Source organism: Paralichthys olivaceus, chromosome 7, assembly GCF_024713975.1.
Source record: "Paralichthys olivaceus isolate ysfri-2021 chromosome 7, ASM2471397v2, whole genome shotgun sequence".
Taxonomy (NCBI): Eukaryota; Metazoa; Chordata; class Actinopteri; order Pleuronectiformes; family Paralichthyidae; genus Paralichthys; species Paralichthys olivaceus.
This window is the reverse complement of record NC_091099.1, coordinates 19,409,098-19,433,587: the sequence shown is the minus strand read 5'-3', so window position 1 is coordinate 19,433,587 and position 24,490 is coordinate 19,409,098. Positions and strand designations below refer to the sequence as shown.

At 41.2% G+C, this 24,490-nt stretch overlaps 3 protein-coding genes across 13 annotated transcripts in view; 2 read left to right on the top strand and 1 right to left on the bottom strand.

The window, feature by feature from the left end:
* The window catches only part of srpk2 (SRSF protein kinase 2), a 65,900-nt gene extending 57,033 nt beyond the window's left edge, over positions 1–8,867 (top strand). For 7 of the 9 annotated variants that reach the window (XM_020078875.2, XM_020078873.2, XM_069529025.1 and 4 more), the window contains 4 exons: positions 659–766; positions 858–927; positions 3,151–3,243; positions 6,404–8,867. In XM_020078875.2, coding sequence (XP_019934434.2) covers positions 659–766; positions 858–927; positions 3,151–3,243; positions 6,404–6,588 — 456 coding nt within the window. In that variant the 3' untranslated portion in view covers positions 6,589–8,867. Of the gene's footprint in view, positions 1–658; positions 767–857; positions 928–2,732; positions 2,826–3,150; positions 3,244–6,403 lie in introns of all 9 variants that reach the window. The other 2 variants (XM_069529026.1, XM_069529021.1) reach the window with 1 other exon arrangement.
* Positions 8,868–8,986: 119 nt separating this feature from the next.
* On the bottom strand, positions 8,987–14,684 carry adck2 (aarF domain containing kinase 2). Its single transcript, XM_020078876.2, has 8 exons — positions 13,402–14,684; positions 13,147–13,293; positions 12,801–12,929; positions 12,440–12,535; positions 11,994–12,272; positions 11,455–11,583; positions 10,924–10,977; positions 8,987–9,852 (listed from the first exon to the last, which is right to left on the bottom strand). Exons 1-8 carry the CDS (start codon positions 14,275–14,277, stop codon positions 9,712–9,714), a joined length of 1,851 nt encoding a protein of 616 aa, XP_019934435.2. The 5' UTR covers positions 14,278–14,684; the 3' UTR covers positions 8,987–9,711.
* Positions 14,685–14,732: 48 nt separating this feature from the next.
* Positions 14,733–24,490, top strand: part of si:dkey-82f1.1 (DENN domain-containing protein 2A) — a 59,834-nt gene continuing 50,076 nt past the window's right edge. Inside the window, exons 1-2 of one of the 3 annotated variants that reach the window (XM_020078872.2) lie at positions 14,733–14,950; positions 18,333–18,559. The gene's annotated coding sequence lies outside the window, so the exon portion shown is untranslated. Of the gene's footprint in view, positions 14,951–18,124; positions 18,560–24,490 lie in introns of those variants that run through there. The other 2 variants (XM_069529018.1, XM_069529017.1) reach the window with 2 other exon arrangements.

The following is a 24,490-nucleotide window of genomic DNA, read 5'->3' as shown; positions in this document are numbered from 1 at the left end:
TATAGCTGTAGATCACAGGAGATCACAGAAGGCGGCAGAACAGAGGAAACATATGGTTTCATTGTAATAATTGTTGACATTGTTGAAAACCCAGTCAGACGAATGTTTTGAGTCTTGAATAATTGTATAGTTGGATAAAGGTACGGTCAATATCAGATGATCTGGCACAACTACTAGATTTCTGTGAGGAAGTTTTTAAACAAAACATAAATGCAGTCATAACAGTGCTATCAGAGATAGTGATTATTATTATTATTATCTGTGAGATTTGGTTGCTGTGGGTCTTACAATCTTTGAAGTTCATTTATTTTAACAAAGTAAGAAGAGAGATGAGTAGAAGACAAGGAAGAAGAATGTACATGTGTTTGGAGCCAACTGTTCATTTGCAGACGATTTCCAAATAGGACACAGAGTTGAGCAGACGTTTGCCAGTGTTTTTTCATTTCTAATTTTTCAAAAACACAAAAGAGCTTTGTGACATTTAGTTGATTGGAAATGTGTTTGTAGGGTAAGAAATATACAGACTTACAGCTCTCCTCTTCTTGTCTCCTCTTCTTGTCTCTTCTTCTTGTCTCCTCTTCTTGTCTCTTCTTCTTGTCTCTTCTTCTTGTCTCCTCTTCTTGTCTCCTCTCCTCTCCTTGTCTCCTCTGCTCTGCAGCATAAACACTTTACAGAGGACATCCAGACGAGACAGTACCGCTCTATTGAAGTCCTGATAGGAGCTGGTTACAGCACTCCTGCAGATATCTGGAGCACTGCCTGCATGGTGAGGACAATATATACTTACATGTTGTATATATGCATCATATATATATATATCAGTGGACACTCAAGTAGGCCTATTGCTTCTCGTGTAGGCATTCGAGCTGGCTACAGGAGATTACCTTTTTGAGCCCCACTCTGGAGAGGACTACTCCCGTGATGAGGGTGAGTATTACGATATATGCATGTACTCACATAATCGAATTTCCATATAGAGGAATATCAAAATGTTCTCATGTGGAGGTATTACACTGAATATTGTATCTCAAGACTATAAACTCAATCTCTAAAACTGCATATTAATTTGAATAATGAATAACAGAATGAGCCGTAAGAGAAATCTTTTATTTAGAGTAGAAATTTGTGATCAATTAACATTTTAATAGATTTTTTTGCATTTAATGGGAAGTTTTTTAATTCTGCAATATTAACCTCAATTTGCTTTGCATATTTGCAGCACGTTTTTCTTAACTATGCTCAAACATCACAAATGTTCCGATGCATTTATTACAACTTTAAATGCATTCACTTAACATTTGATGATTAAGCATTATTAATTTATCAGACTCACAATATTCTTCAGCTATTTACAATACACCAAATAAAATAAAAATAACTAAATAAAAGCAAAATTTTAAATTATATCATATTAATTTAAGTATTTTTAAAATGTTATTTTCAGTTTTTGTGTATCACAATTTAAAGTTATTGTGGATGTGAACTTGCAGAATAAGACGTTTTTCATTTTATTAGTAAATGGGGATCCAAATTAGAAATAATTAGGAAATGTTGTCTTGATTCTGTTAAAGTGTTGAGAATGCCATTAGATTTCAAGTGGACATTTGTGCTATCATTTGTTTTAATAGTACATCTGAACAATAGACAGCTGTATTCTTAACAGATTGATCTTAAGTGGGTGTTAAATGGATAAAAATGGCCTTAAGTGAGCTCAGTGTAAAGTAGCCATCCCTCTGCCCAAATCCTGCCGTCTGCTGTCAACTGTAAATCCTGTCCTTTAACTCTGCTGTGATGCCTCCACTCATTTTCAACCCAAACCTGAACTCTGCACATGTTATAGATACACACATACAGCTCACATTACTCCTGTTAGTCTAATTAATCTTTAGAGGATAACACAGTTATCCTGAGTATATGTGTATCTATATTCGGTCACATGTTATTCTTATCAAGCATCACAGTCCCTATATTTGCATGTGGACATTAGTTAATTTCCTGAATACGACAGGTTTTCTAACTGTGCACGCTCATCCTCATGTATCTCCTCATCCTCACTGCTCTGTGATCTCAGTGAGCTCACCGTGTTATTTTTATCATCACACGTGTCACAGTTAACCTCATTTTTGCATGTTTTGCAAAGGCAATAAACCACTGTTGGTTTTGTCATGACGCCCAGTGACACCTTTTGATTTCCTGCCACTGAGGCCACACTGAAAATCGTTGAGAAAATTGTTGAACCAAAACTTCAGTTGGCAACACACACACGTGAGATACATTTGTTCACATTGAGATTAACAAGTTATTTCAACTATTTATACATATTTCTTTTTAAGTTGGTAAACAACTTACTTTTTGTGTAGTTCTGGATTTTAGTTTATTCAACTTTGCATCTGAGTTCGTGTCACTTTTATTCCAAGGCTGAACATTTCATCTCATCACCTCTGCTGTGGGGGCACAGCTCACTAACATAATTTTTCTCCTTTACTGTCGGTGACTGTCTCTTTTTATCCTTCCTTCTCCCCTCTTTTCTCTCCCCTCAACACCTCCCTTCCCCGGTTCTGTTTTTCTTTACATTTCACTTTCATCTCTCCCCTCTCAATTAATTCCTCTCTTCCTTGTCTGTATTTCCCCTCCTTTCCGTCCTCTCCTCTCTCTTTTTTGGCATCCCCTTCCCCCCCCCTTCTCCTCCCTCTCCTCCCATCCACCCACCTCCCTCCTCTTCTCCTCCGTAGACCACATAGCTCACATCATAGAGCTGCTGGGCTGTATTCCGAGGCACTTTGCACTCTCTGGAAAATATTCCCGGGAGTTCTTCAACAGAAGAGGTAGCACTGGACAGAGAGCTGGTGGGACGGAGACACAAAGACGTCTGAGACACACAAAAATGGACGCTTAATTTTAACCTTTTTGATTTGAATCTACAAAAGAAAATTGGGTGTGCTGATTGTGAAATTGTGACTGAAAACAGTAAGAGCAAATCCTCACCGCATTAAGGTGTAACGCTGGTCATTAGTTTGTGAGTGCGTCTATGCAGTGCCCCGAGGCAGCTGTGTGTTTCCGTCCCATGCAGCCTGTCGTGTTGATGTGTGTGTGCATGCTGTAATGCTGAATCGTGCCTGTTCCCTCTGTGATGTATGTGGTGGTGGGCAGACCACATCGCTCTGATCATGGAGCTCCTTGGGAAGGTCCCACGCAAAGTGGCCGCTGCCGGGAAGTACAGCCGAGAGTTTTTCTCCAAGAAAGGTAAACGACTCTGTGGTTCACGGTTGGTTCGGTTTATGCCGGGCCTCATCCCTTTTTGGAGTAGCTGTAGACGTTCATAGTCGTCACAGCACCTGGATGAAGTTTGTTGTGTAGTAAGCAGTACTGCCAGTCATTCTGAATCAAGGCAGTTAGATTTCAGGTAAGTTTTCAAAAATTAAACTAGAATGAATCTCAGTAAAGTGCCCAACAGTTCCCTAATGAAACCACATTTAAATTCACTAAATGCAGATTGTTTTATTTGGATCTGCACCAAAGTACACACACTAATAATTATCATATCTGATTTTTTTCTTTTCAAAACCCATGAATAATTATTCAAGGAAAATGTTGAAAAATGCAACAATGTTGATCTGGATTTGCACCAAATTTGAATGGGTCCTTCCTACAACTATATCAAAAATTACAACCATTCATCAACAATTATAATTTGTAAAATAAAATAATAATGGTAATTCAAGGATTACAAGTTTGACTTTTTCGAAGGGTTTTCATCAGTTCTAGTTGTTATTTGTTGTATTTTACATGTATTTTTTATCACCCATCCTTACTGATTAATATTCATATACTTTGTTCTGAGTATCCAAATAATAACAAAATCATTTGTTATATTTATTTATAATTTATTATTATTTATAGACAGGAGCAACTACCTTGTAGTTGAAAAAACAATAGATAATGAATTTGCCTTAAAATATTGTCCTAACAATTGAATTTTGTAAAATGACGCCAAAAGGAGCCAGTTCAACAAGAGGTTATTAATGTATTTCAAATAGGATTAATAATTCACAATTAATTCTGTAAGCAAAAGCCGTCACTTCAGGAACAAGCCTTTTCTGGAAGTATCAATAGCCGTATTAACGATAGCAATGATAGTAAAGTCAAATTCCCAGGCTACACATGGAGGAGTAAGGCCTCACTGTAAAGTTTGAAGTGTGTCACACACCTCTCTGCCTCTGCTCATCTTTGAACCTGGTAAGTGTGTGTGGATGGTGTTTGATACAGCCGATAACCCCTGCACCTGCTCATTTATTCTCTTTTTTCTTCCTCTCCATCTCCTTCTGTTTCTGCTCATATATTCTTCACAATGTGTTATGAGATCCTTCTTTGATGTTGTCTCTATCTGAGGTCTGCACTTGATGTCTCAATGTTCCCCCCTTTTATCTCGCAGCGCTCCGTTAATCTGCTCTGACTTTCTCGCTCCGTCTCTCCCGGGCTCCTCCCGTCTACCACGCTGCCTCTGCACGTGTAGCGCAGTCGAGCGGCCTCGTACACTGAATTTTATTGAACTCGGGGGGAGGTGGAGCAGTGTGCATACACTGACTGAGACAAAACAAATTGAAACATGCTCAGCTAGTATAAGAATTTAGAAAGAAAGATCACAAACATGCTGCCTTTTTAACAAGCAGCTTCTATTAGCACAGAAAATAGCTGTGAAGCGTCATGCTGCTGTCATCACATCACATGTCAGTACTGATTCCAGTTTCCTTCCCACATACCGGGCTTCTTTCGATCAGTGCATACTAGGATGGAGAGGTTACCATGGCAGCCATGATTGGAAGCGGACCTTTGCTCTTGATTGCTCGCATGATTAATCATCCTCTCATCTTGGTCCCCTCTCTGTCAGTCTTGTGCTCACAGCCAATCATCTCCCCCCTTCTTCAGTAATGAACACCTTCCTCTCCTTGTCTGTTTCCATTACTCTGCCACTTCTCGGCCTCTTTCTGTCCATATCTGGTTCTCGGCCAAGACTCTGCAGGTTTTCACTCCATCATTACAGCTCCGTGCTGATTAGCACAGCGTCAGGCGGAGCGAGGTGAAGTAATTAGTGAAATCGGTCGTTGTGGTGATTGGTTGGAGTCTGCAGAATAACAGTCAGCTCGTCCAAAACAGAAAGACTTACTTCTTACTTACCTCTAATAGGATCCGGCGGTGCAGACATTAGTTTGGCCAGATTTTGAGAAATGTGTCTCTGAGATTTCTGTCACCACCACAGTGAAAATGGAGGTGAAGGGATTTTTTTTTTATTATAGCAACTAATTACTGGTGAAATAGTCCCAATTGAAAACTGCTGCCTGTGTGTGGTGGATTATCTCTTTTGTGAGAGCCCCAAGGACTCTGTTTGGAGAAAATTGTGTTGTGTTCTCAAAGTAATTTCACAGAACTGTGACAAACATTACAATCCCAATCACCTCCATTACTCTGTGGTGGAAGCAGAAATGTAAGAGATGGAAATCCACGGGCCTCAATGAATACAATCAAATACAGAATGACTCAGTAGAGTGTCACTTCCGCCAAGGTTCAACAGACCTCTTATGAAAACATTGAAATCCACTTGATCCAGATTTTTATTTGGATCTGCACCAAATTTCACACACTCATAAATACCAGTCCCTTAAACATGTATGGGTTTTTTTTACATCAAGATCCCTGAATTATTCTCTGAGAAATCAAGGGAAATGTTAAAAATCTCACAATGTCAAAGAAACTGGATTAAAGAAAATCCTGGATGTGTCTCCTGATTCAGGTCCACACCAAAATTTTGTGGTTTGTTCCTTTGCTCATGCCCCACCCCTCTACAACATTTCATGGAAATAGGTTATTTTGCTTTTGTGTAATCCTGCTTATAAACACACCAAAACACAACCATCCTTGGCGGAGACACTTATGCGCATGGCTAGTTTCCATTAGATTGAAAATATACAACTGTAATTATTCTGTATTTTGTCTTAATGTTAACAAATCCCATGAAAAGGCCAGAAATCTACATGTAACGTTCCTAACCTATATGGCAATCATATTTCACTGACATTATGAAGTGTCTCTTTCTTTAAATAAAAGTAAAATCATTTCCAATAACAGATGAATACAGTAGATTCTGTCCAATTTTAATCAAACCAAATCGTTCCAGTGAATAGTGCCCGTGTTAGGGACTACTTTCTGCTGTGGATTAATACACATTTGATGCTTAAGTGAGTGTTTATAGCAGCAGCAGCAGCAGCAATTGCTGGTTTTTATGTTTTAATGGGATTTGTTGACAGTAAGGAAAGTTGAAAAATATCACCACCCTCGTCTTTGAAAGTTTTTTTAACACTTTTCTCTCTGTGCCGTCATTCATTCTGCTCCCTGTCACCCCCTGCAGGTGAGTTGCGGCACATCACCAAGCTGAAGCCGTGGTCCCTGTTCGACGTGCTGGTGGAGAAGTACGGCTGGGCGCACGAAGACGCGGGCCACTTCACCCACTTCCTGCTGCCCATGCTGGAGATGGTGCCCGAGAAGAGGGCCTCGGCCGGCGAATGCCTCAACCACCCCTGGCTCAGCTCGTAGCTACGAACTCCGATCGGACATCCTCTTCCCTTCGTCCCTCCCCCGACAGTTAGCCCGAACACCACCCCCTTTGGGCAGCCTGTGGAACAACGATATGGCGAGAAGATGGAGACAAGTCAGCGTAGATGAGAATGACTTCATCTTTACTGCCCGATCCCAGACGTGCACCCTTACTCACTTATCTGACGAGGCCTAACTCCTAGACAGCTCCCTCCATCTTCTCCTGAAAGGAATGTACAGACAAGCTTGTGGAGATTAAATGACATAGTAACTGTGTCTTCCTAAACGTCTCCCCCAGATCATTAGAGGACGGATGCTGCTCACAGTAGAGAGTCAGGCTCTGAATGAAAGAGATGTGCTTTCTTCTTCTCCCCTGTCGTCAAGATGTCAGCCAGTCCCTTTCATCTGTCGCCTCAAAATTCTCAGTTTATCGTGTTTGGATCCAGTCGGGGGCCACTGACAGCTGCTGATCTTTTCAATGACACGATACAAAAAGTCAACGAGAAGCCCTGTCGCAGTGGTGATGGCACAGAGCTCCATCTGCCATGACCTTTACCCAGCCAGGGTCTCAAAGACAGACAAACGTGTGTCCTCTTTAATGAGAGAATGAGCGTATGTGCCTGTGCTCAAGATCTGCCTACATTAAGACCCTTCCCCTCTTTCTAGTCCAGTAGCCCCACCTTCCCTCCCTCACGCTGCCGTGGAAGAAACTCCCATATTGGACGAAAAGTTTACATCCCGATTTCTTCCGAGCGTCCACTCCCAGAAAACCCTCATCTACCTGTTTGGGTGCCTACTTCCTCCCCCTTCCTAAATGAGCTGCATGCTCCTGCTGGGGACCACCACAAAGAACGGGAGGGCAGCCAGTCCTCCAGGGGGCGCCACACTGACAGTTGACAGAGACTGATAGAGTCTGGGATGAGCAAAAAAAAAAAAGTGTACAATCTGTTGAACGTGGAGGAGTGCTTGGTATTTAAGGACTATTTTTAAAAATGCATGGAGAGACTGATGGATCAGCATGAAAGGATTTGACAAACGGAGAATGGATACGTTATTTTATTTGTGCAGTTTGCTGGTTTTCTTTCCTGTTTCATTGCCTCTTTTTGGACATTCTGTTAGAAAGATTTATGTTAGGATATTTTGGTGCCCCTCAGAAGAAGGTCACTGTGTAACAACCCCCCACCCCAGCCTTTGACATTCCTGAATCTCGGCCCTCTGCCATCATTCCTTACTTTTAGTTCCAAGAACAGTCCTGTTGCGGCACGTTTACCTGATCTGATTAGTACTATTCCCCCCTTTCCTCCCACCTGCATAGGGAGCCACTGATCCCGGAGCTTCTCCAGAAAAGGCGGATGGTCACACGGAGGTTGCACTTGTCTTTGTAAATGTCCTTCAGGGATTTGAAACCTTTGTACATAGAACTGAGATCTGGCAACATCGATAAGCAACCATGGACAAAGTTTCAACTCACAGGCATCATTCCAAAAAAACAAAGAACACAGAGGCTGTTGTCGGCAGAACTTCGCTTCCTCTGGTACAGTGGGGGAGAGGGGGCCGTCATAGCTCCGGCCCTGGAGGAATGTTCAGACTGAAGTGCGCCACCTGGTGGCCTAATGAGGGTACTGCATTGCCACACACTGCTGCTGCTGTAGCTGCTCTCAGTGCCAATGCTCCAGGATGTTCCACTTTCTCTCTCTCCACTTAGTATCTATCTCTCTGTCTCACACACATACACACGCACACACATAAACACAAATACTTGCATCATCACAATTAGTCCAGTTGCCTATTTTTCGCAATAAATGAAAAAAAGATGATTATAAGTAAATGGTGAGATATTTTTAAAAACTATTTAATTCATGAAAAAAAGAACACAACTTGTTTGGTTGTTGTGACTGTGACAGAATCTCGTCTTAAACTGAGGTGATTGTGTTTGTCTACTAGAGATGTTTTTATTTCTTTTGTCATTATTACTATTATTATTATTATTATTATTATTGAAAAGGTTTTTTTACACAGTTGTCACCTCTCCCCCTCCCTCCTTACTTGAACAGTGCTGCTCTGTCTGGGCTCTTGATGGTGATTAAAAAAAAAAATCAAAAGTTTTGCAATAAAGGGTATGTGACGAGTTTTTTCTTTCTTTTTTTTTTTTTTGCACCAAAACCTCCTGATCTCACTCTTTCAGCCATGCTGACTGTTCTTCCTGATGACATTGACAGATTCGCGTGTCTTGTCTGTGTTTTTCATTGACAGATTTAATAAAATTCTAAATTAATGGATCCCGGGCCCTTGGTGTGGTCACTTTTCTGCTCTGAATTTTGCGTCAGCTGACCTCCCCAAACTAAAGAAAACGTAGGAGTGGATTGAAGGCAGCAGAGGAAAAAAAGAGATGGGTTACTTTAGATTCCCTTTTTTTTAATTGAAATGTATAATTCATACAAGTGTTCCCAATACTTTGATGGAAAGAGTCAGTTCTGAAGACGTTAAGCTTCACGATGTCCATGTAGTGTTTAAGAACAAATGTTACAGTACATTGTGATTCTGACAAAAGCAAATATGGCTCATTAAAATGATCTAAGAAACAATAAAACAGTGAGTGATAAAAGACATCCTGAGATCAATATTAGTCATTAAAAAGTAAAAATACACTTAGTAGTGTATCAACTAGGGATTTTCCAAGTATTTCACATTACATCTTAAATCACTACAAATGGTCTCTGATGTGATCTGTGGGTCTGACTCATCCATTAGCACTCAACAAACCACAAGTGGCGTCTTCTGTAAAGTGTACACGCTCTTGTTCACTGGGATCTGATGGAGGTGCTTTGAAGTTGATTTCTGTGGGATCATACTTCAACCAGACAGCAGATGATAAAATCTAAGAGTAGCAGTGATAAAAGTGGGAAAACCCAACCAAAGTAATGAGGTATTAATGGAATCATCGCTGCTGTGATTTTATGATCCACACTGGAGTCTTATCATTATGAAGTTATACACATGTACTACATCTATAGCTGTACAATATGTATACAGTGTAGGGGTTAGTACCTGTGTGTGGACGTACAAGTACACGTGTTATTCCGTGTGTGTGTGTGTGTGTGTGTGTGTGTGTGTGTGTGTGTGTCAAAGCAGCGATGCACAGTTCTTTAGAAGCAGCGGTTTGGCCAAATCCAAAATGTCGAGGTTTGGATCGAGGGACCGGCCCAGACCCTCCAGCACCATGATGGCAAACACAATGGAGGCAAAGTTACTCTCCAGCTTCACCTAAAAAAGTAACAACATCAGTAAGTAACAGCATCATTGTTCATCCAGCCATGACAATCAGTGCTCTTCAGTTTAGTGTGTGGCTGCGTCTTAGTTTTCTATTATAAATATTAACAAAGCAAAGAAAATGGGTCAGTTGTGACAGGCATATGGATAATTTAAAACATGTATGTCAATCATAAAAACATCAGTATTGGCTTAAAAGTAGTGTTAGGTGCTGGGGAGGGATGGACAAAGAGTTCACAAGTGACAAAAGTGCCAAGTTGACATCAGAATTTACTATTCAGAGCTGTTTGTAAAATTACATTAACTGGTTTATATGTGATAACGTCAACAGCTCAAAATCTTCTTTGACTTTTGTTCCGACTTGAAATCGCATTCATGTAAATTTTCAGTCGTGACATTTTTTCCCCATATATTTCAGACACCACATTAACACACAGTAATACTACGGCTATACAAGCAGTTTATGATGCTAACCCCTAAGCAACAATCTGTTTGCAACAGAATTGTCACATCATGTTTGTTTCTGTGGTTTTCAATTGTCTAGTCAGAAAGTTACAAATGTTTATACTGTAACTTTATTGTATCAAAACCAAATGTGCAAACTAAAATGTCTTTGAATGTGTGCTGATTTTTATTTATGCAGATTGAAAAAACTCATTTCAAACACTTTAAATTTCTCAGGTAATACTCAACTACACTTTTTTTTAATATATTATCTCGGTTCACCTTGAATGTATATCGTTTTTAAAGCATGAACCTGTGACCTCCACAAAGTAGCACCCAAGCAACACCGTTCCAACAGCATCATGAATCAAACCAGAACATGGTGATTTTATCCATCATTTCTCTTGACATTTAATTTCTTCAAGCTAAAACTTGATGACAAATTGTTCTGCGTACAGTAACAAGCAAAATGTTTTAAAGATATTTTACTGGAGGAAAAACTTCAGGATCATGGCAACAGCAGTGGCAGTTAGAACCGTTATCGACTGTAGTTTAAAACAACCAAGAACCAGACTTAAGTTTCACTAATGTGCCACAAAACAACTGACGCGTACATTTTACCTTGTGTTTGATGAGCAGACCAAAGACTCTGGAGAGCAAGTCGGCCACTTGGATCTATTAACACAAGAGAAACACATCAATAGTAATCAGTGATCGACTTTTCCCCCAGTCATTGGCCACTGTCACCAGACAATTAGACACTGTGAAAACACAAATACTTCATTTGATGGCTGGTTATTTGTGAAAGTGGCAAACTTGAGGAGACAAACTCCCCTCTGGTTATACTGCTGGCTTATGTAAGCCATAAAGATGGATGACCCTTTACAATGTGATTTAAACTAATACATAGATGAGTAGTAATGACGCAAATAGGTTTAATTTACATTAATTCTGAACAGAAAAGACAGTGCTCACAAAGTCACAAGAACAAACAATAAGTGGATAAAACCAGGGTTAATTATTGTAATACTCTTAAATTATTGGAGTTACTTATATAATGGGATTGACAACATGACCATCAGGGTCATTGTGCGGCCCTGCATCACAATCACCAACCAGACAAAATAAGAAAAGACAAATGTTGGTCTGTACCTTTTCCAGAGAAAGAGAATTGCTGACGGCATGGTCCACCAACTGAGCCATCTCCTTCTTAAACTGTGGTACATCTTGGCACTCATTGGCTCGGGCGTGATGCAAAATCAACTCTGCTACTCGCTCACCCTGAAGAAAGAGGTGACATTATTAGTAGATAAAGATTAGATTTGCAAAGGAAAAGCGGAAAATTTGTTAACATGAAAAACGTGGCACAGTTTCAAAGGTTAATCCATGAAATCCAGAATTAATTATAGACACACACTAATTATGTCACTGGCTTTATTGGGCACCTACAGCTGAACAAATTCAACATTACACGACACGTCATGCTTTGAATAAAAGTGTAATAGTTTGTTCAGATGCTAAAGCAATCTTGACTACTCATTGTTAAAAATGTGCACTTCAATGAGTACAGATGAGTACAGTAAAATATAGTTAGAATCTATGTCCTCTGAACTACGCATGGTCTTTCTTGCCACTAAGCTGTCCAACCTGCATGGACACTCTGTCTACAGTACAACCCTCTCCATCATTACCTGCCGCAGCACCACAGCGGTAAAAACAGCCTTGAAGTTGGCAAGGTCATGGTCGCTGAGCTGGGCTACGATACCGGCGTCCAGCAACACCAACTGGAGAGGAAACGGATCTGGCCGGACACTAACAACCACCGTGTCCCACAGGTCCGTGAGGGTTGTCTTTCCCCTGAGCGCCGCTGAGATACCAGTACCGTCACTGGGACCAGCAACGGGCCCCCGACTCTGGACCAGAATGTTCCCTGGGTGGAGGTCCCCGTGGACAAAGTTGTCAATAAAGACCTGGAATACAAATGCATCCATGTTGTTTAGTAGAAAAGGTCTTGAGTGTAGACACGATCAGTTTTATTTCTCAAATACAGAACAGTCACATATACAACACGAGAAAGTTATGAAACAGCACAAGTGGTAAAGATGAATAAGACAGTACAGTGAATTATGTATCTCACCATTTTGAGCAGGGTGTCTACTCCCATCCTGGCTATTCTCTGCTTCACCTCTGGAGGAATCTCGGAGCTCAGGTAGTTAGAAATTGGTTCACTCTCCTGAAAACAAAAAACAGATCTGAATATAAATTGAATAATGTTCCTTTATGAGGAATGACAAAGATATTAATTCAACCAGATTTCTTTATTTCCAAGAAGTCATATTGTGTTGCAGATTTTGTGTCACATGAGATTTTAGTTTAGAAGTAAGTTTTTGATATTATTACATCTTTGTCTTATTAGTACCGTACATTGAGAGTTCAGTGTATCACTCAATTATTCAGTCAGTGTTTCCCAGAGATTTTAAATACTTCTGTCTACTCACTTCAAAAGTTTCCACTAAAATGGTCCTTGTGACAAATGGCCGCAAGGGCGTTGGGAACTTCACATAATCCACATTTCGGAAATTCTCACGGAAAAGCTCAATGTTCCTGGCCTCACAACGAAGGTCGATCTGAAATAAAAGTTCAGCCAGATGATTGAAATTATTATTATTACTCCACCCACTTCTTTTATATTTGGTTGTTTGTCCTAATGTCGCACATTTAATATTCCATTCTTTTTCATTTTAGATGGTGCAACACCTTTGTAAAGCCAAGCAAATACACGTGGAGGTGTTTCTAATGATCACAAAGTGTATAACAACTTTTTAAATGTCTTAATATTCCAACCTGTCTGGTCATGAGCTTCTCAAACTCCTCTACGATCTCAAACAGACTGAGCCATTTGAGTCGGGGGAGACAGAGCAGGAGCCAGCTGCCTGCTTTCATCAGCAACAGGTCTATCTCCACCTGCCTCCTGACCCCTGGATGCACCACCTGAAATGCACCACAAACTATTTAGAAACATATGCTGCAGGGTGTGACATACAATTAAATGGAGGCAATGTGAGATTTGAGGGGAGGAAACAATCTTGTTAGACTGACCTTGATAGCCACAGGTATCAGATGCTCCTTCTCTGTACTGCTCTCCTCGTGCTTACCATCGAGGTAACTTCTCTCCTCATAGCTCTCCTCCTCCCTGCTCCCTCTCCAGAACCGCCACATGGAGCTGGCCACTCCTCTAAGACCAGGGATCTCCCAGGCTTCTAGCAAGTCTTCTCTCTCCAACTCCTCCACCAGCGACTGGAAGGCCGGGTCCTCCACCTTGTCCGCCTTTGCCCAACCTCTGTACACCTGAGCTACACATCCTGAGCCCACTGGCTCTTTGCTCTCAAACACCAAGACCCTGCTCCAGCCCTCCCCGAAGGCCCTCTGGAGACACTGCTTGGTGTGGGCCCAGGAGTGGGGACGCACCTTGACGTGGAGCCTGGAGAAGCGTTCGCAAAACTCCTGAGAGAAGATGTCTCGCCTGGTGCTGGCCCACTGCCCCAGCTTGATGAAAGTAGGACCTGAGGTCTCAGTCACCCACAGGAGAGCATCCAGCCAATGTGAGGCCCAGCGAGTGGACACTAGAGCCAAGGGGGAGAGGAGGAGAAGAGGGCCGAATTTGAGGAGCAGGACCAAAGCGCGGAGGCTGAGGCGAAGGAAAAATATAACTTTGTGCACCTGGAGTCTTGCTACAGACTTTCTGTTGGCAGGCTGAGAGCAAAGAGAGGCTTCCTGGCACCTGGCTGCACACGATGATGCGTTCACTGCACCCCAGCATAGCAGGGTCACCTTGGGTATCTGAGTCAACAGCTGCCCTCTTTTTACCGAACCCGTCCTGGAGCTCTGGATGAGTCTGACTCTGGCGAAGGAGCCTGCTCTCCTGAAGGTGAACCTCAGGTTGAGAAGCACTGCCCTCACTCCAAAGGCCGGCATGGTCACGATGCCAGGCGGCTGTTAGCTGAGTCCAGGGGGCGAGCTGCAGAAATCATCAGAAACCGGAATAATCTGAGACCTCAGTGTGAACATCCACACCTCATGGCGAGGATTCCACCTCAACAGACATGCTAACCTTGCACTGATGCTACACCCAACTGGCTACACGTATGTTTACCTATTTTTACTAGAAAATCATGTCGTTACTTTGCCGTAAGCTCACTGACTGTTACACTAGTTTCCTGTTTATGAGAGGAAACTGTGCTGCTTCACTTCCCGCTGAGGATAAGTCAGACAAGTGGTAGTCTTGGCTGCTTTTCTCGCTCCAGGTTCATTCTCCATCCAGATCCACTGAGCAGCGATCACCATGAAAACACTGTGATGACAGCCGCTTCACTTCCGGGTCTGACGTGGCACCGATCACGTGGGCAGCGTTTTTAAAGGCGCCGTGAGAAACAAGCGGAAATGAGACGAGAAGAAACAAACAAACAAACAAACACGTGACGGTTATTGATGAACAGAGTTGTTTCTGTGTGTTTATTCTTCACATGAATCATGTCACTGCTCCTCAGTGTTCTTTTGTGTTTCTGTGAACAAAAACAAGAAATACCAAGAACTTCTGAAGCTAACTGACTAAAGCACGGAGCTAGCTGGATGTTCGTCTTACTACAAGGTATGTTCCTGTTATCTCTAACTATCGAACACAACACAAACTCTTTATATTAATTCTGATTGAGTGTCATGTGACAATTTCGAGTCCCTGTACTGACGTCAAACGCCCAACAGGTGGAGACATATCTCACATTGCTCTGAGCGTTCGTCCCATTTCTCTGTCCCCGTTCCTCCTCCTACCTGAAGGAAAGGAAAGGAGGGTGCAAGGATGCAAAGATAAACCAAAGTTATCGTCCATTTTCAGGAGCAGCCAACATAAACAATGTTCCATTGGGAGACTTGAAAGTGGACCAGTACCCTGAATGTAGTTCCTCAATGTTACCGATTACACCTGAATCTGATGCATCCAAACATTTAGGTTTTAAAGACAGATTTTTGCTCCTGAGTAAAGGTTATAATCTCTCATCTACGGGCTCAGAATGCACAAAAGATCTGATGAATCTAATGTGTGTGCACAATGCATGAGCAATATATTGATAAATTGCTTTTGATGAGTTTCTATTGCAATGTTTATTTATATGTATTATATTCATCGATTTATTGCCCAGTTCTGTCTTGAATTTTAAAAGACACATGTCAGAGTGTTATGTGATATTCACCCCTCTAATCAGCCTCTTAGGAACATGTTAAATATTGAACATAATAACTGAAGTTTTTTACTCTTTCCACTTAAATGTTTTTGAGGAATACATGTGAGTCAAGAATATCTAATGACGTCTTTGGTGTGTGTAAAATAAAAAAGTAGAACTGACCTAGTTTTGGACGATTAAAATTTATTCGGAAAATGCAGCAGCTTCATTCAGAGTCTTTAAAAAGGAATTAAAAACAAATTACTTCAATAGAACCCTCCTCACTCCCAAGTTGTGTGTGCCTTGAGGCTCATTCATAACAACTGAAATGAACCACGTCACGTAAGTTCATAATGTCATAATCCAAGCGCATTCAAAAATACTTATCCTGAGTAATATTTCTAAGAAATCCCTTCAAACCTGCTTTCTAATTTTTCTCCAGTATAGGTTTGGCTTGCAAAATGAGTTTCCGGGTCATAAAGGAATGGAGGAGGCGGGAAACAAAACACACCCAGGGTTTGATTTCATTGTCATTTCCTCTGCTTAAACCAGAGACTCACAAACAGCCTGCTATGTACCAGCAACCACTGAGAACGTGTCCCAGCCATGTTCCCAGTCACGGTGTGTGTCCCCTGGACAGTGGGCTCAGTGCACCCCTAGGATCCCAGCTGTAGGCCCTAGCGAGGACTCAGCAACACAATAAAGTGGGATAAACGCCAAACAGATGTTGCTAGCCCCCGCCTCCCACCCTCTTCCCCTCACAGCTATTGATGGACAAGCCAGGCTTTTTAGATCTCTCTTGCATTTCAAAGGAGAGGTCAGGGTTTGTGCTCAGAGGTCAGCAGGAGAGTTGCTGTGCTGAAGTGATCCTGTCAGACATTTAATGAAGGCTGCTCAGTGAAATGAGTGTAGGAATGTAACCAGGGCCCGACACATGCATTTTTCAAAGTGATACATTGTGATATTGCACTTCTGGAAAGTTTGAATGAATGAATTATGCAACCTGGATCCTTGATCATATGATCAATATTTATACATGTGCATATCTGCATCTGTATCATCTGCATTCTGCATGTGTACAGTAAGTAAAGTTAAACCCCATTTATTTCTAAAATAACACATACATTTACTCTACAAGAACTTGAAAGTAAGAGCGAAAAATTTGTATATCATCAATACATCTAAAATCAATTGTATATAAAGGAACTGCCCTATAACAAGCAACTTTATATGCATCTGTTAAAAGTACCCTAGAGTAAAACCTTCTGATAATACAGTTCACATGCAGTTATTAATTGGATGTTGATTTTATGAAACAACATTAGATTGTGTAAATATTCATGATATTGTGGGTCCATCCTCATTCAGGCTTAGTGATTAATATGCCAGTCACCTTCTCTAATTCTTTGATTTTCAGTTTTGTGCAGCCAACACTTGAAAACTCAGAGAGAAAGAGAAAGAAAATAAACAAATCACTACAACAAGTTGAAACAAGGTGATCTTGTTGCTTGAAAATGACTTGATCATCAAAATACGTGCTGATTAAGTTTCTGTATTCAATTAAATGTTATTTGTATAGTGCCAGATCACAGCATACTTTATCTCAATGCACTTATAGTAAGGTTGAAACCACACAACATTACAGAGCGATCCAACAGTTCCCACAATGAGCAATATATATGATATATACTATATAATCTATAGTCTGTATCTCTGCCCCAAGAGTGAAGTAAAGTGACTGAATAGCACCTTAGGAAATATTTCAACCTAAGATGTAGCTTTAATGGTTTAACTCTTACATCAAAAGGACATTTAAAAATGTCTTGTTCATCTTTAGATATCAGTAGCTCTTTATGACTTAGTGTCAGAATAAAGCTTTCAGGTTGTGTACATTGTTTGTCTGCACAGCATGTGTTTGTAATCATGGACTTGCCAATGAGAGTGTGTGGGGTTGAACAGGTTAATTATTAATCACACTGGCCATCAGTATGCACGTCCAGTCTTGTTTCCTGCTCTCTCACTTTCTTTGTCCCCCCCCTTGCCCATTAAGTTGATCTGCTGCCCTGAGGAACCAACTGTGAGCTGGACTCCCCTTTTTTATTTGGTGACTTAGAACAGGTCAGCATTAATCAACCCAAACATGGCCAGACCATTTTCACCCAGTCTACACACAGGATTCTGCTTCTGCGCTACAGTCATAGTCGTTGTTGTTGTTGTTGTCACATGTGCGGTTAAACATAATCTCAAAAGATGAAATAGATGAACATGTTGTCCCACTCATTTAGATAGGACGAGTGACCCTTGGGCTTTTCTAATAGCTTCCCGAAGGGGGCTGTTATTTATGTGTTCAGTTGTGCTCAGTGTTGCCCCTTCCTGCTTCATTCCTCACTCTTTTTTTTTGGAGCAGGACACTTGGTTTCCCCAGCAACTAGGGCTCCAATCGCCCAGCCAGCTGCAGATTAGTTCAACAGTGGGGGGTTTAGGTGGGTGGGAGAGGGGCGATGATGGAAAATGGAGAGGGAGGAGAGAGAGAAGGGAGAAGGAGGGAGGAAGGCAAAGTGGGAGGGGGTAGCCTGAGGGAAGGAGGGGTGGGAAAAGTTTGAGCAGGGGAGACTGAAAGAGAGGGAGCAATCGCCACTGAGAGATAGGAGTCAGAGTGAGTGTGTTTGAGAGAGGAGACAGAGCTGTAAACATTTAAACTCTGGAGTAGGCTGGACAAGAGGAGGGATCTCACAGTCTCTGTGCCTGTTTCAAACTTTTTATGCCCTCGGAGCTGTAAACTCAAGGTCTGTCCTCTGCTGTGTGCACCGGCAGGGACTATGCCAAAGTGAGAGAAGCCAGAGGCAGGAGTGGGACTGCAAAAACCAAAGAAGAGAGAGAGAGAAAGAGGAGGAGAGAGGTAAAAGGAGAGAGGGGGGGAAGCCAAACTTCTCTCAAGGAAAGGAACCATGCAAGTGGATGCTGTTTTCTGTGGGGTCAGGTTACGCAAAATGAGAAACCACTCCAAGAGCACTTCATCAGGGCTCAGCCAGCTCAGAAAGGTAAGAGTTAAAGAGTGAACATGTTTGTGTGGGACAGTGATTGTTTGTGGGCTTATTTGAAGTAGTATTTAAGTTGTTCAAAACAGATTTCTTTGTGGTATGCTGGACACATGGCGATTGAGTTCAAAATCATTCATACTGCTTTAGGATCCATCTTCATGTTTGTGCCTGTACTTCACTCATATTCTTTGCAGTCTATACACATGCTTGTGTGTGACCTTGAATGAGTCAGCCTGTATTTGTGTGTCAGTGCACAAACTACATAGATGCTTGTGCGGATGGTGAATGTGAATGTAAGTGTTTATTGGAGCCGTATTTCATTCAGAATTTGCTGTGGCTCCAGGTAAAGTGTCCCTCAAGTAGCCAGTCTCAGTCTGTCTGCACTCTGTCCATTACTGCTGCCCACAGGAGACTCATCTGCACCTCGCTGAAGTATCTGAGCACACATGAGCACATGCACACTCAGGGGTTTTCTGTTTTCATCTGCTTATTAAAGGGAAACAAAGTGTAGCTGGATGGTTTGGTTGCCATTTGAACAAGAGTGTGAGTGCACACTGAAGCCACCTCGCTCTGAACAGGCTTGTCGAGGGCCACAGAGCGATAGGGGAGAAAGAGAGGAGAGGATAAGTGAGATGAGCATTCTTCACAGTGAACAAAGGCACCTCTTCATGTATGAGTCCCAGTGCCTGTATTGTTGAGGAGGAGGTAGGTAGGGCTGGATACCTCCCCAGGGTGGACAGAGTCAAGCTCATCAGTGATAAGGAAATTCTTTGTGTCTGCATACACATGACTAGGCATCATTGCAGTTGGGTTGGATGCATTAGAGATCTTTCAAACTCATACTTGCATAAAATCTTCTCATATAACCAACCACTGTTTTTAGAACTTGGATGTGAAAGTGATCCATTCGAAATTTCCATCTGCAGCAACAGCAGTGTGTTTGGAATTTACAGAAATATTAGCAATTAGCACTAGCTGTGACAGCCACAGTGACTTCAACTGTGTTAGTGCCAAGTGATCAGATGCACAATGACCACAGCAAAGACACCACCAAGATAAAAAAAAAAGGTGAATCTGTTTAGTTGTAACTTTCTGTAAGAAGTTTTTAGTGAAGAGAAATAAATGGAGTAGTGATTCAAATCCTTTACTCATGCAGTAGTCTGTTAAACTACCCATGTGGACTATCAAGATTTCATTGTAAACATTATTTATATTTCTCAAAAGATTGCATGCTTCAGGCCTAAGACACAATTTGAAAACATACTTTACCTCATAAACTTTTGTAAACATTGTTTTAATGATCAGGATTATTGTAAAACTCGTGAGACCAACGTCATCTTCTCTGGATTGCTGTATTTTCATCATAATGCCACCAACTCACAATATGCGCACTTCAACAGCCAACAGGGATTGCTTTTATGGTACTTTTATTTGAGAAGTCTGGTTTTTAGGTGACGTATTTGGTAGATTTATAAAGCAACCGGACAAGCAACTAATTCCAGCTAAGGTAGGAATGTGCACTACACTACTATTATGTCCGTGCTTGTAGCATTTACAGTAAGTCTTCTATATACATGTTAGTACTTGAGATACAAACAATAAACTGATATTTTCATCAAAAATATTGCTCTACAGTGCCACTAGTGGTCAAAACACTAGCTTCCAACATTTCTTATACTTTCATGATGAGCTGAGATCATCTCAACATAGATTTATTTATATAATCGTCAGCTGTAACAAATGAGTAGTATTATACAGTCATTTAATGTACTCCACCTTATACAGTTGTTTGGTGAGAGCAGAAAAACATTTTATTCACAATGTTATCTTTTATATTTCCTGACAGCAGACATCTTCCACTTTAATTAGCATTTTAGGAAGTTTCTCACATAAACAAGATTTCTATATATTGATTTTCATTAAAAGACTAAATGCACCATAATGAAACATTAAGCAGGTATAGTGGCATTACATTCAAAAACAGACCTCTCATGTTCCAGTTCAGATTTGCGCATAAACGTGTGATGGATTTGAAAAGTTACAATTTCCAGTCTATTGTGTCAACTGAGTGGCTGCATATTAGACAGTTTGAGATAAACACTGTAAATACATGTTTTTGAACTGTGAATCATGCCAAGCTGTGAAACCCCACAAGAAAATACAGATGTTAAACTGATCATAATAGGTCTCCTTTAAGAGATAATTATCAATCAGCCAGCATAATCCACCTCAGGCCTTTCATTTCAGCCTAATCTGGAGTAATAGTTCATTTCAAGATTATGATCAATTGAAATATTTGATCTCAGCCTGAAGAGTTTTACTTTCGCATTGGTTTTAAATGAAGAGCTTTGTCAGGTCAATAGAAGTTTTACTGAACACTAATCAACATTCTTCCTCTCTGGCTCCTGTTTCTGTCTGACCTGACGCTGTATTTACTTAACTCAGTAAGTTGAAGACTATTGAATTGAGACTGGCTGACTCTCTGTGGAGAGGTTTATAGGGTTGGAGATAAAGAGACAGGGACTGACTGTCTGCTAGTCAGCAAGGTTGTAATAAGTGGGCTGCAATCTTGTGTGTGTGTGTGTGTGTGTGTGTGTGTGTGTGTGTGTGTGTGTGTGTGTGTGTGTGTGTGTGTGTGTGTGTGTGTGAGGTCTGCCAGATTGGGTCAGTTGTTTACATTCTGAATCAGGGGCAGAGGCTAACTGTCTGCATGACTGCTGTTCAAGACTGTTGTGCACTGTGGTGGAAAACTGGGTATTTGTGACCTTATTTTCATCATTCTTCTTCTCCCAGTAATACATTTTACTCACACACACACACTCATTCAGTATTTTTCCCTAATTGCACATCTCTCTCTGTTTTATTTATTCGTTTTCTTCTTTTTTTGTCTTTCACGCCAAAACATCAACACACTCACAGTTGTGGTATTCTCACTTTTTCTTATTGTCAGTGCCCATCCATCTCCTCATTCGTATGACAATACACACTACATAAAACACCACACCACATCAACACATCTAACACATTAGGTATTTTCAAAATCTACTCACTGGGGGTTGAGTGAATGTGTCATCAGTATGAATCAACTTGCTTCTCAAGCGGGAAGAAAAATCCCTGATAACTTGAACACCAGATGTTTTGTGCCGTGACAAGTCTGTCAACTCTCACAACTGAATCAGAATGTTGTTTTGTTATGTTTTCTTGGAAGCACGCTGAAGCGGGGAAATCAGATTGGATAATTGGTATGAGTCACAAAATAGTTTTTGGCTGAATTTACAAGTAAGTTAACTATTAGATGATCGTTTCACATGTTATTTACCAACCTTCTACAAGAGATGTATGTTTGTGTAAATGTTTATGTGCACAGTCAGGAATGAGTGCATGTGTAACTTGTGAATGTAAATGTTCATTAGTCTGTATACGTGTTATTGTTGTCATGTAAAATTAAAGTTTCGCCTCAGTAGGTTGATGACAAACCGTCTGTGCAGTCTTGCATATCATTTTTGAATGCATGTGTTTGAGTGTATTAGCAGATGCAACCTGTGACATCTGTCTCCTCCATTCTTCTCCGCTCAGAGAAGTGACAGCAGGGCTTTAGGAGGCTACACACTGTCCTCCCCTCCTCTTACAGGAACTGGCTTTTGACAGGCACTCTGCAGGGTGGCCCGTGACTTTAAGACCCCATTGAGCCAATCTCCTGCCGTCACCGAGCTGCTGTTGTTGCCACGGTGACACACTCAGAAAAAAATGCGTCCTGTGGTGACGGTGAAAGAATTTCTCTTGTTTCGGAGATATGGGGCAGAGTATTGTCTGTGATGTTGGTGGATGACCATGGGTTCAGTTATTATCTAAAACACCACCAACCCCCTCCACACACACACACACACACACACACACACACACACACACAACCCTTTCCTTATAAGAGCTAAACCATCACACATACATACATGCATGCATAGATAATGCATACCATCACACTGGATGCTGGAGGCATTCATCCAGCAGGCCATGTTTTGTTTTTTTTATGTGCACCTTTAACCCTTACATACACATACACACACTTTCTCAAACTGCATGTCAAGCTGTTTTTGTCTCTGGCAGTTTCACTCTGCTCAGTGTCAGAGTTGTATTAAGAAGAAATCGGACCATGGATCAAGGGAAGTGGTTGATGTGACTGCTAATTGGGACATTTAACAGGACATGGCAGACTGAATCTCTGTTCTACTGCGTAGTTTACACAGACTGAAAAACAGAATCTGAATCTCATGCTTTAGAGCGGGATAATACAAAGTCAGCCACAGTTTGATGGTATGGCGTTTAAATGTGGGGAAGATCCCCCGGCTGAGTGAGGCCCATCCAGTACCTCAGTGTCGGTTGCTTGATGTGGCTTTGAAGCTTGTGCCAACAGTGTGTGGCAGTCACATTCCATCTTCACATACACACAAACACACACACACACGTGAATTCAAACACATACCCATGCATACTTGAACACCTACTGACATATTAAACATGTGAACATGCATCCATCATTTCCTGACATCCTGAATTTGGAAAAATAACTTGTTTTTGTGATGTAAGCATTGGTTGCCATGTTATGATGAACATTCCAAGCAGAATGGGAAAAAGCTACTGCACACTTTGTGAGTTTGTTTATGTGCGGCTCGTCTGTGTAATATTGGACATGGGAAAACTGTAAGATGAATGATATCCCTCTTTTCTCTTCTCTTTTCTTCTCTTTTCTTCTCTTCTCCTCTCTTCTCTGAGAATGAGAAGAATGTTGTTTACCTGTCATTTGGGGGATCCACTCCATGAAACGCTGTCTGGAGTTTCATCCAAGTGTAACATCTTAATGAGTAGATACTCCAGACTCACTGCAGACACTGCAGAGGAACTTTGATCACACCAATCTAAACACTGTCTTGTTAAGGTCTGGATACAATCTTATCTTTTATTATAATAATATGTAGTTGTATCGTTGTATTTCTTGTGTTTCCTGAACTTGGTGTAAATACTAGTCTTTTTAGCTCTGAATGAAAACAATCTTTTTTTTTTCAAGACTAGAAGAACACAGGTCATATAGTTGGAAGGGATTTTTGTTACCATACAGAAAATATTTCCCCCCTCAAAATATTTCTTTTGATTCATAAAATCCAGGTCATTATCCAGATCCACAAAAAAATACACCTGCTCAAATATATTATCACTCTTCAGATGTATGGTATTTTCAATTCTGCATTATTTCTTGAGAAATTGACAAAAAAGTGGAAAAACAGCCTATTCTGCAATGTTAAAGAAATTGAAAAAACCATATGACATCCCTCCAAGTTTTGTGAAAATCTGTCCAGTCCACACATGCAGAGGAAACCAAAAACTCCTCAGAACAGGTCATTATAATATGTATATGTTTTTGGCTGTTCATACACAGTTATGTTGCTCTTATAACTTACAGTCAACCTAAATAAACAGACTAAATGAAAAAATATCAGTGTTAGTTGTTGAAATGAAAGTAAGTTAAATCATTTCCTGAGGTTTCTAAGGAGCAGTCCTCAGATCAGTGTATGTTGGCTTATTTTGCACCCTGCATGTCACTTTCATTTATCGCCCACCGGTGGTCTTGGCCCGGCTTCACAGTTGTCGGTCATAGGGTGTGTGGAGGTCACAAAAGTCAGCTCTGGCCTAGACTGTGGAGTTTATACTGCGGAAGAGAACTTTCCCAAGCTCTCGCCTTGTTCGGCCCCCGCGGGGACTGGCGGGTGAATTATAAAAAAGTCTGTTCTTCTGCAGGCATGCAGAGGAGCAGGGGAGCAGGGATGGGATGGTTGGGCGCTGGTGGGAATTATCAAGTAGAACCGTTAAATTGTGAAGAGTGGAAGGAAACAGGAAGAAGAAGGAGAGGAGAGGGGTTTAGCAGTGCAGAGACTGCGG